This window comes from Callorhinchus milii, unplaced genomic scaffold (assembly GCF_018977255.1).
Source record: "Callorhinchus milii isolate IMCB2004 unplaced genomic scaffold, IMCB_Cmil_1.0 Scaffold5, whole genome shotgun sequence".
Lineage (NCBI taxonomy): Eukaryota > Metazoa > Chordata > Chondrichthyes > Chimaeriformes > Callorhinchidae > Callorhinchus > Callorhinchus milii.
In genome coordinates, this window is record NW_024704746.1 from 6,705,819 (window position 1) to 6,718,067 (window position 12,249).

At 45.4% G+C, this 12,249-nt stretch overlaps 1 protein-coding gene across 2 annotated transcripts in view; it reads left to right on the forward strand.

Moving 5' to 3' along the window:
* The first annotated feature begins 7,114 nt into the window (after nt 1–7,114).
* Nucleotides 7,115–12,249, forward strand: part of si:ch211-267e7.3 (ADAMTS-like protein 2) — a 40,655-nt gene continuing 35,520 nt past the window's right edge. For both annotated transcript variants that reach the window (XM_007903003.2, XM_007903004.2), the window contains exon 1: nt 7,115–7,223. In XM_007903003.2, the coding sequence (XP_007901194.1) occupies nt 7,119–7,223 (105 nt within the window). In that variant the 5' untranslated portion in view covers nt 7,115–7,118. The remainder of the gene's footprint in view (nt 7,224–12,249) is intronic.

The window sequence follows — 12,249 nt, forward strand, 5'->3', positions numbered from 1 at the left end:
TGATACAGTGCTTTATCACGTCGTTGAGACGTCTCATAGCACTCCAGAGGATATACTGTAAAGTAGAGTGACTGGGTATTTTGTGGGGGGGGAATCACGTTGGCCAGTTGTGCACAGCATTATCCCATGAACAGCCATGGAGTGAGGTGACCAATTTTATTTGGGGGATTGCTGGCCAGGACACCGGGAGAAAGAAACCCCTTTCTCTTTTTGAATTGTGCCTTGGGATCTTTAACGTCCACCGAAGGACGGCACCTCCGACAGTGCAACGCCCACCCCCAGCACTGCATTGGAGTGGCAGCTCAGACAACGTGATTCCAAATCTCGATGTGGAACTTGCACCCACAACCTTTTGACTCGGAGGCGAGAGTGCTACCACTGCGTCTAGCCGACACACACAATCCTATTTATTAAATGTCTACTTCCTGCTGTATTCTGTACAAGTCAGATTTACCAGAAATCAGATTAGTTCGCAGGAAAGGTGGAAATGGAGATTATCTTCCTGCCAGGTATTCTCTGCTTTGATTTGCTGGGCTGTCCACCAATTCAATCCACCTGCTGTTGCTGCAGTGTGCTCTCCCAGCCCTGCGCTAAGGCACAAGGTGGCGTACTTCCTGCGGTGGGGAAAGGTAAATAGAAGACAGGTTCGGTTCATGATTGGCTCCATATGGCCTATGGCAGTTATTTGGGCTCCACAGAGCTGTGGCCGACCGCACAGAACCCAGAACAGGGAAATCTCTACATTTTCTTCTGGCTTTGTCCCCGCTGTGGACAAGGCAGGCAGGCAGTCTGCTTCAGAATCTGCAGACTGTCAGTTGCACTGTTGTTAACTAACTGCCCTTGTTATGCCACTTTACTTTAACCATTGCTGGTGCCAGCCTTGGTTCTTGATGGCTGGTGATTGAGAGGTCGTGTGTGTGTGTGTGATATAGAGACTTGCACTGTTTCTGGACTTGCACTTTTACAACAACAACTTGCATTTATATAGCACCCCTCACTCAGGGTAGCGTCCCAGAGCGCTTGACACTGGTGGAGCATTATGCCGAGTGGGGGGAGGTGACTGTATGTGTGGTCGAAAAGGAAGGGCTTCAGGCATAACTTGAAGATGGGGAAGGAGGGGAGCAAGGCGGAGGGATGAAGGACGAGAGTTCCAGTGTTTTGGGGCTTAGTGCCTAAAAGCATGGCCACCAATTGTGAAATGGAGGGCGCGAGGGACAAGCAGGAGGCCAGAGCCAGTTGAGCGGAGGTAGTCGGTTGCGGACTAAGCAGGTTGGTGAGGTAGGGAGATGCCAGGGCATGAAGGAATTTGAAGACGAGTGTGAGGATCATAAAATCGATCTGTTCAGCGATTGGGAGCAAGTGGAGCCTGGGAGTACGGAGTTTAGTGCAGATAAGTATTACTTGTTACATGTGTACATAGACAGAAAAGAGTGTAAAAAGACCCAAAGGCCCCAAAACTCCACCACTGGGAAAATCCTGCACACAATATTCACCTAAATGTCTCTCCTGGAGCTAGCCTTCAAAGTGAGGTAGAAAACAACAAAAAATCCCAAATTCCTTCCTCCACTTCCAAGGGCAGTGAGGCGAACTCAAGGAGGATCGAGCCAACACCAATACGAGAGCATCACACAGTATCCCCTTTGCACGATTACACAACTGGTGACATCACTTAAAAATAATAATCAGCCTTACATTTGATATAGCTCACTTTCATGTCAGGATGATGTCTCCAAGCGCTTCCCAGCACATACTGTAAAGTGCAGTGACTGTATATTTTGTGGAGTCCTGTAGTGTAGTGGTGAGCATGCTCTCCTCGTAAGTGAGAGGACCCAGGTTTGATTTCAGGCGGGGGGGAAAACTTAGGCAAGTTTCCTTACGTCTCTGTTTACTGAGCAGCAAGGAGGAAGCCGGTTATTAGTCGATTGGCGGATCCCTTTACAGAGATAATAATCCCTTCAAAAAAAAATAATAATTTGGTCAATCTACAACTGTTTGCGGGACGCTGCTGTGCGCAATTGGCTGCTGCATTTCGCCCGCAAAATATACAGTCAATTCCCTTTACAATATATTCTGCGAAATGCTTTGAGATGTCTCAACGACGTGATAAAACGCTATATCAAATGCAAGGATTATTATTATTATGCAGGGGAGAACAGCTTAATTGAATGCATGGGGAAATAATTTTATTTGGAGTAGAGACGACAGCAAGGAACAAATTCGAAATCCTGACTTGTTCCAGTGTCTGAGAGACTGACTTCAGTCATGCAAAAGCAGAGAGTTGCTAGTTAGGACTCCGATTAAGCTCTGGCTTCTTCACTTTCATTGCAGGGAGACTTGGAATCGAGCCAGTCTGGAATAGAGAATTTTTTTTACGTACTTTTTTTATAAGCAGTTTGGAATTGGTCCACATTCAGTGGGAGGCCATTTGCTTATCCATCTAATACTCGGTTTTCAAAGGGGAAGTCTTGGCAACCTTTCCAAAGGTGCCTACTGCTATGGTAACTTTATTACTGTGTCTTACTAGTAAAAAATGGACTTTTGTGAGCTTAACTTTAATAAAGTTTTGCAAGAACTGAATCTCCAGTGAGGAAATGGAAACACAACACTTGGATTTTAATACAAGTGTTTTAATTGATACTTCACAAAGCTGTCTCACACAGCACATTGAATGCATTCACAACATCCTCGGCTGATGACATGTCATGAAGTCTTTAAGACCTGGGTCACACTGCCATTTCTTGTCTACATCGGACCTTTATGACTGAGGTTTTTATCTGTTGGGCCAATTTTCTCCCTGAGAATATTTGACTGGCTGTGTGTGGTTCCCCAGGTGCTATACTTGATGGCCATTCTCATTGTGTGCAGTCCGGCGTGGAGGGCGCTATATAAATCCAAGTTGTTGTTGTTGTGTGAGCCGGCACTGAGTATCAGCAGGTGATTCAACTGAGGGTCATCAGTGTTGGCCCGGCTCAGATGGTAACACTTTTGTCTCTGAGTCACTTCATGGGATGTTGTTGTGTACAAATTGGGTGGTTTCAGCAGCGATGGAATCCTGTAGCATACAACAACAACAACTTGGATTATATAGCACCCTCCACGCCGGACAGAGTCTCAGAGCGCTTCACGGTAACGGATCCCGGGGCTGAGCCAGGGGGAGGCAACAGGCACTGTTTTGAGGAGAGAGGTCAGAGAAGTAGGGTGCAGAGGAGTGGAGAGATTTGAAGACAAGGGTGAGGATCTAGGATATTGGTCAGAGTGCTCACCTCACAAGTGAAAGGACTTGGGACTTGATTCCTGGGCAGGGCAAAATCTTAAGCAAGTTTCCATACTTCACACTCCTCTGTTTACTGAGCAGTAAGTAGGAACCTGGTTAATAGTCGATCGGCGGATTAATTTCCGGTGTTAATAATCCATTCGTGGGTGTGTGGCTAGATAGGTAGGTAGGTAGGTAGGTGACCTAATCCACACCAGTTTGTGGGACACTGCTGTGCATAATTGGCTGCCCCTTATCGCCAACAATCCACTTTACAGTATACCCTGTGAAATGCTTTGCAATGTCTCAACGACGTGATATATCAAAAGCAAGGATTATTATTATTATACTGTTGCAACACGCCGAATGTGGTTCCCCAAGCCTTGTCTCTTACCCATCTGCACCAAATACATTTTGGGATTAGGTAAGAAGGAAACTTGGCACTCCACTCCATTTCCAAAGTGAAATCTGCAGTGCATGTGCGGAACTCTTTGTGGTTTTGTTTGGATACTCTTAAGGCATGGTAATGGATTTCCACCTACAAGTACAGTCACAATACTGTAAAGTGCTTTGAGTCATTTTGGTGGTGTGATAAAGCAATATTGCAAATGCAAGGATTATTATTTTCATCTGTGAGCCTGGGCAATGAGTGACTGTAGGTGGCATCACAGCCAAGCCCTGTACTCTCCTCACCCAATGTCCACACTTGTCCACTTACCAATGTAGGGGAGATCTCTTTATACATAAGAACGTTATAAACTTAAACATTAGACATAGACATTAGAACAAAGAGGCCTGGCAGATTTTTCCCAACCCAGGAGTGTAGAGCTCCAATTGCTGCCTTAGCTGGCATCAGCTAACTCAGCACATAGTGGGATTTGAGTCTGTGACCTGTAGGTCCTTGGGACGCCATGGGACGTCCTCCCGACGTGAAAGGCGCTCTATGAATGTAATTGTGTTTTGTCCTAATGCTGCACCGAGCAATGCTTTTATCTCCTTGGCCATCATTTTGAAACTGAATTTTGATTAATTCTTGAATTCCCTGACTCCTGCAGTCGCCTCAGGCACAAGCAACCTGTCTCATCCCAGTGACCATTCTTCAAGGGGGAGTTCACAGTGTAAAGAAGGATTTGACAATGGAGGGCATCAGTTAAAATCAGGATCACGAACCTGACGTATATATATATATATAAAATAGGGACGAAACCTTAGGCAAGTTTCCTTACTTCACATGCCTCCGTTTACCTAGCAGTAAGGAAGAACCCACTCATTTGTTGATTGGCAGATTGCTTTCTGGGGTTAATAATCCCTCAAAAAAAATTGGTCACTCAATCCAAGACGGTTTGTGGGACACTGCTGTACATAATTGGCTGCCCTGTTTTCCTCACAAAATACAGTCGATCCACTTCATAATATATTCTGTGAAGCGCTTTGAGATGTCTCAACGATGTGACAGCTTTATCAAATGCAAGGATTAATTCTTCCGTGGAGTCCTGTAGCTCAGTGGTTAGAGCACTCGCTTTGCAAGTGAGAGACCTGAGTTCAATTCCAGGCAGGTCAGGGCAAAACCTTGGACAAGTTTCCTTACTCCACACAGAGCCTAATAATAATCCCTCCAAAAAAGCAAAAAACAATAATAAATTGGTCATTTTCAATCTACGACTGTTTGTGGGACATTGCTGTGCGCAATTGGCTGCCGCGTTCGCCCACAAATATGCAGTCAATTCACTTTACAGTGTGTTCTGTGAAGCGCTTTGGGACGTCCTCCCGACGTGAAAAGCGCTATATCAAATGCAAGGATTATTATTATTATTAAGGATTTTTATTATTATTATCTGTGAGCTTTGGTGCTGCAAACTCCCAATTGCAATTATGCAGTGAGACAAAGGCTTGAGTTGGCACATTCTTTAACCACTTTAGGCATCGTAATTGTAATATGCTGCTCTCCAATTAACCCAGCATTATTTTTATTTTTGGGGTTTGCCCTCATTTTACATCAAGTTCTATGGATGTAAAGTTTTGAAACAGTCACCGTGTTTCATTTCAAAAGTTGTGGGTTCAAGCTCCACTTTGTGACATAGTTTGAGCTGTTTGGGGGACGTTTTTGAAGGTTTTGAGACTTTGGCGTGATAAAACACTACATCAAATGTGTCAAAAGGCACCTCCTGCCTCACTCTTCTTCAGAATGGAACTAGGGATGGTTCTGAGCTTTGGTTCCAGTTTTAGTTGCCTCCTTTATTCCCTTCTTCCCCCCACCACCCCATCCCAACTCTCTCCCCCACCCATCCCAACTCTCTCCCCCACCCATCCCAACTCTCTCCCCCACCCATCCCAACTCTCTCCCCCACCCATCCCAACTCTCTTCTGCCCCCCCCACCAACTCTCTTCCCCCCACCAACTCTCTTCCCCCCACCAACTCTCTTCCCCCACCAACTCTCTTCCCCCCACCAACTCTCTTCCCCCCACCAACTCTCTTCCCCGCCCCCCACCAACTCTCTTCCCCCCCCACTACCAACTCTCTTCCCCGCCCCCCACCAACTCTCTTCCCCGCCCCCCACCAACTCTCTTCCCCCCTCCCCACCAACTCTCTCCCCCACTCCCCACCAACTCTCTCCCCCCCCCACCAACTCTCTCCCCCGCCCCCCACCAACTCTCTTCCCCGCCCCCACCAACTCTCTTCCCCGCCCCCCACCAACTCTCTCCCCCGCCCCCACCAACTCTCTCCCCCCTCCCCACCAACTCTCTCCCCCCTCCCCACCAACTCTCTTCCCCGCCCCCCACCAACTCTCTTCCCCGCCCCCCACCAACTCTCTTCCCCGCCCCCCACCAACTCTCTTCCCCACTCCCCCGTACCAACTACTGTTTCCTCTCCTCACTTTTGACCTCCATCAAAAGAACCGTTGCTCCACCAGGTGGTGGTGGGTGGAGCAGAGAACTTTGGAAAATCACCCAGTCAGGGCAGGGACAATGAAAGGCAGTCCATATTGAGGACAGAGGTTGCCATTGACCTTTCTGTTTGGGATAGTCTGAGACTCTTGTATTGGGAGAGTGCAGGTGGGGCAGAATTTAACAGCTTTAAATTTTTTTTAAGAAAACTGATATTTTGGGTATTAATAATAATACTTGCATTTGATATAGTTCCTTATCACATCGTTGATGCGCCTCGAAGCGCTTCACAGGATATACTGTAAAGTGTACTGGTTGTAAAACATAAGGAAAATGTACTGGTCTTGGGGGGAGAGAGGAGGAAAGGGGAGGATGGATCAATGCAAAAGAACACACACAACATGTGGCTTTCATTTCTGGCAGCTTTTGAATGACGGGTTGTCTCCAAAGAAAGGGGGGGGAAAAAAAAGAGAGGCTCCTGTCTTTTCCCCTTAAAGTCTAGCATTAAATGGGAGAGGTTTCCTCAATTAACCTGCAGCAAAGCTTCAGGCACTACACTGCTGCGAGGTGGCTGTTTTTTGGTCCCAGCCCTTGTGTTTCCAGCCAGTGTTGTGGATCAGTAACATTGCAACTGCTCGTTCAGGTCCAATGCTTCCCCCCTGACTCCCAGTCCTTGTCGTTTAGAACAGAGTTCAAAAAGAATTTGCAGCAAGCAAGCAACCACACACACACAGACACACACACTCTCTCTCACACACACACACACACACACAAAGCCAGCTCAGAGCCTGGGAGAAGAAAGAATGGGTGGCTTTTCCTTTCCTGCACTGCTGCTGTTGGTCTAACTTGTCAATCAGGGTTAATGGAGCGATCTGCTCCCATAGTTTGCATTCACAGGTTGTAAAGTCATTAATTACTCTCCATCCAGGTTTCATCAAGCTCACTCCTTGATGTGTTTCTCATGCAGCTCTGCTGGAGAATGGCTGCCATGGACTGGGAACTGAGCAGGTCTGCTGTCCTCTTCACCTATTCTGTGCTTTTCTTCCTGTGGACAGTGCAGAGGGCAGAAACTCTCAGCTATCTGGTAAGTTTAGCTCTCCTCGTGGCCCTGAGAGCTTCTCCTATCTTTTCTTTCTTAGTGCAGCAATCCCATTTCCCCCTGCAGCCAGCACACACACACACACACACACACACAAGACAGAAAATTAAGTCTCAAAAGAAAGAGACCAATAGAAGTTTGGAGTGAGACTGTGGTCTGGTGTGGTGAGCAAATATTTATTTTCTGAAGTTAGATTTTTTTTAAAAAAACTAAAAGTGTTTAAATCTCTGATGAAATGTCTTTCCCTTGCTCTTGTGGGTGGGAAGAAGCAAAACCCATTGATAAATTTTAAGGCATTGGCTTTATTTACGTTTGCCAGGACTTGGTTAACGTTTTGGAAGATGTGATCCATGAACTTTTAGTTTAATTTTTTTTTGAAACTTCAGACTGTGTATGTTGTCCACTTTTAACAGAGAGAGAGAGAGAGAGTGTAATGTGTAATGTGTCTGTGTGTGCTTTGGATTTTAACAGCAGCCCCTCACTGCTTTGGTTAAACGGAGGCACTGGCTCTAAATTACTTTCATACACTCAAGAAAGTGCATTTCCTCTTTTATTAACCCTGTTGCTTCGGCAAGAATGCACCAAGGCAGAAACATCAGTCAACATTGTGTGTGTCTAAATTATGTTAAAAACCTGCACTCAGTCAGTGCTTCACATCTTGAGAAACTGAGAAATCCACTTAAGTTGCGCTTGTACAGTAATTTCTGTGAGTTCCATGAGATATTGACACACTTTCAGTGTTTTGCACTTACTTTCTCTTTGAAATGTGTACCACAAGGGTATATGTTAAAGCCTGCACACACACACACACACACACACACGCACACACCAAGACCCAAACCCTTCACCATCAAATCCAGATTGGGATAAATCTCCCCCCCACACACACAACAACAACAAGATTCCATTTATAGAGCGCCTTTCACGTCGGGAGGACGTCCCAAGGTACTGGACAGCTGGGTCAGGACCCTAGCAGGGGGGAACTCTCTCTCTCTAAATAGAAATGGGCTCATGCTCTCAGTCTCTTTAATGCCGGCTACTCACACGTTGAGAGAGACGAACGTGTAGATGTGAGTGTTGGAAGTACTGTACTGTGCGACCTTCTGCTTGTCTAGACGTGGAGAGGCATGTTAATGTTGCCTTCAACACAAAGCCTTTCATCTGGCCCTCATTTGGGGGCTGTGCTCAAATGCTCGCACACGTCACGACCATTTGTTTGGTCTTTGCTTTTCTTTGTAGCTGTTAAGCCCCAGGGAGAGAATATAACAATTACTGTCGGAGGAAGGGAAGGGGGTGGTGGGGGAGCAGTGGCGTGATTGATAAACTTGATTGCAGTGGCTATGCAAATGTTCTTTAACATGGGCTGTTAAAGCTACAGGATCCTGCAAACGTTTGCTTGTTGCATCACCCATTAAAAGGCGCTATTAACTGAAATTGCTACCTAAATACTCTTTGGAAAGCATGCTTGAAAGACTTACTGCAATACATTTTGTTTGTTCTATCCCAGCCTTCTTGTTGGTCGATTGACGGATCGTTTTTCCGGAGGTAATAATCCCTCTAAAAAACACTCAATCCACGACGGTTTGTGGGAAACTGCTGTATGCAATTGGCTGCTGCGTTTCGCCCACAAAATACAGCCAATCCACTTTACAATATATTCTGAAGCACTTCGAGACATCTCAATGACTTGATACGGCGCTATATCACATGCAAAGATTATTCTTATTGTTGTTGTTATTACTCGAGACAGAGCAAGCGAACAGCGTTCCTGTGGTGCTGTTGTGTTGGGCAGAATGGTGTGCGAGCAGCAGTTTTTTTTAAAAATAAATTAAAATGCGATTTCTGTGAAATGAGTGAATTACGCACTGAACTCACTAAACAGTTCAGGCTGACATTCCAGTGTGGTGGTGGGGGAACGTTGCATTGTCAGGGGTGCTACCCTTTGGATGAAACTTCAAACTGAGATGCAAGTTTAGCAGTTCAGCTGGTTGTTTAAAATATGTGTCCTCACCCACCCCAGGAGTCCCCAAGCTTTTCAGAAATACAAATAGAAGGTAGGATCACTTTGCAGCTGTTATCTGGGGATAATGCCTTATCCCAAAGTATTGCCCTCTCTGCTCGATGTATGTAAGTCAACAGGTTCATTGCATGGTTTTGAATCCACCTTTCTGATTTCCTTCTTCCCTGAGCTTTGGGAAGATGTCTGGCAAAGGCAGATATTCCAAGGCACTGTTAATAGCTGAGCTATTTTCGTTGCCTCATCAGTGAGACTTGGCGCTATATCACTGCAATGATCTTAACACTGCAAACTGAAGTCCTCATGTCTGGGATGAGAGAGTGTGTCTGTGGGGGGGGAGGAGTTGGGTGTAATATTCCCACTTCTCATTCCCCTTGCCTCCCACTGACTCTTCTCCTCTATCATGTTTTTATTATCTCTTCCCCAGAGAACAAAAAAAGCCCTTTTTAACTTTGTCTTTGTTAGTGTAATGGACACGATCATCAAATTGCCATGTGTCTTGTGTTTATCTCATTCTAAACAGACACTGGGGGTTTATCGTATGCCAGTTGCCAAAGAGAGCAATTTAATTTTTGTTTGCCTCGACTTTACAATGGAAAATTTCACTGCAACTTGTGGTCTTTTTAATATGTCTTTGTAAATGGATTTCCCATTGTAAAGACAAACAAGAAGATTGTTTTTTAGTGATTGGCATATGATAAACTGCGCTTCAAGGAGATAGAACAGTTACATGGCATTTTTCTGATGAAGGGTTTTATCCAAAATGTTAATCTCTCTCTACCTGAAGACCAACCGTGCCTACGGTCACCTTCACCCTCCCCGCTGACATTGTGCTCCGCCACTGTCAAACTTTCTGGGAATTATATCCAGTGTGAGGGGTGCTATATAACGCAAGTTGTTGTCTCTCTCTTTCTCCCCTTTGGTCTTTCAAATGGCGATCAGCCGGCTGTTTGCTTCCAATGTTTTTATTACCAATTTCCAGCATCCTTTTGTCATTTTCACTGCGAGGGTATTATTCAAGTCGTCAGTGAGATTCTCCCTCCTGACAGTGGTGCGAGTCAAACACCAGGGGCGATCGGTTGGGGGGCGAGAAGGGAATTGCTGAACACTTTTCAGTAATGGCCATGTGCATCAACAGCTGGCCCGATCTCCCGTCATCCAATGTTTGTTCTCACCCCTCCCCCACCAGACAGTAAACCATACACATCCCAGGGATGAATAATAATAATGCTTGCATTTGATAGAGCGCTTTTCACGTCTTCTAGATGTCTCAAAGCCCTTCACAGAATATACTGTAAAGTGAATTGACTGTATAATTGTGGGCGAAACGCGGCAGCCAATTGCGCACAGCAGTGTCCCACAAACGGTCGTGGATTGAAAATGACAAACTTGTTTTTGTTTTGAAGGGATTATTATTAGGTGCGTGGAGTAAGGAAACTTGCCCAAGGTTTCGCCGTGCCTGGAATTGAACCCAGGTGTCTCGCTTGCAAGGCGAGTGCTCTAACCACTGAGCTACAGGACTCCACAAAAATTTATTGATGGGGATTAGGAACCGAACCTGGGTGTTTTTTTTCTGTTTTATTCCAGCACTCCTACCCCTCACCTGTAGCTCAGGGATATGGTCCAGTTATACCCTCTCTTCTTTCAAGGTACTTCTTGAGACAGACTGCAATTTGGTCACCTTTCCCCTCCCTAACTCTAGCCCCACCCTCCCCACCTCCCACACTCTGCTCAGATGCCCCACAAGACTATCAAGCGTCTTGGAATGTCCTCTTGACGTGAAAGGCGCTACAGTATAACTCACAAGTCTTATCAGTTGGGACCATAATATTCAATATGACTTGTGCAAAGTATGAATTATGGGAAACTTATGTAAGTCATATCATATACGACTTATGTAAAGTTATGTGTAAGTCAGATTTTATGACTAGGACATAATAAATACTGTATATAAATATAAATTTGTACTGTAACATCATTGCCCACATTAACGATAGCTAACTCAGCATTGACTGGAGATTAAACTTGGGACCCTCCAGGTATAACGTGTAGGTCAGTTACTTGCTGAGTCACTAGGGAAGTAATACATGGTATAATTATTAACTTTTCAAGTGGAATGCAAGTTTATCTGTCGAGTTCCAGGATCCTATGGACGTGCTCCATATGTTGCAGGCATGTATTAATGTTTGCATTAACGTTGACACAGGGCTGTGTAACTTCCACATATAAATGGATGACGCCCAAATCTATTTTTCCACTTCCACTCTTGATTCCAGGTCCACTGATGTTCTGTCTGCCTCTCAGACATCGAGGCCTGGGTGAGCCAAAAATTCCTGCAGATAAACATGGACAAGATTGAAGCCATCCTCCTCAACTTCTGCCAACAGCTTCTCACTTCTGGCTTTGACCTCCTCAATCTCCCTGGTCCCTCTCAAACTCACTGAACTAGTGCACGACCATAGCATCTGGTTTGATTCTCAGCTCTCCTTTCTCTTACTTTTGATGAAGACTGCTTTTCTTCACCTCTGCCACATCGCCCATCTCTGTTCCTACCTCACTCTAAATGATGCCTGTGTTACCTGCCGGGTTGACATTTCAAACTCGCTTCCCATAAACTTCAACTTATATAAAGCTCTGTCACCCGCATCCTCATTCACACCAAACTCTGCTTATCCATCACCCCAGTCCTTGCCAGCTCCACTGGCTCCATGTCTCTGAACAGGGATTTTAAGATCTTCACCCTCAGCTACAAATCCCTTCATGCCCAAGTATCTCTCTACCTCTTCAATCTTTGGTCCCACACCTCTGCCAGCATCTTCTGCTCAGCTAACTCAGGCTTGCTGCACATTTCTGTCTTATCTGTGCTGCCATTGGAAGCCAGGCTTTTAGATTCTGTATAAGTGCAAGTTGTTTTGTCTTGCAGAATCTATATAAGAAAATATGTCAATATGACTGGTCAACAACCCACTCAAAATAAAATTGGTCACTCACTAC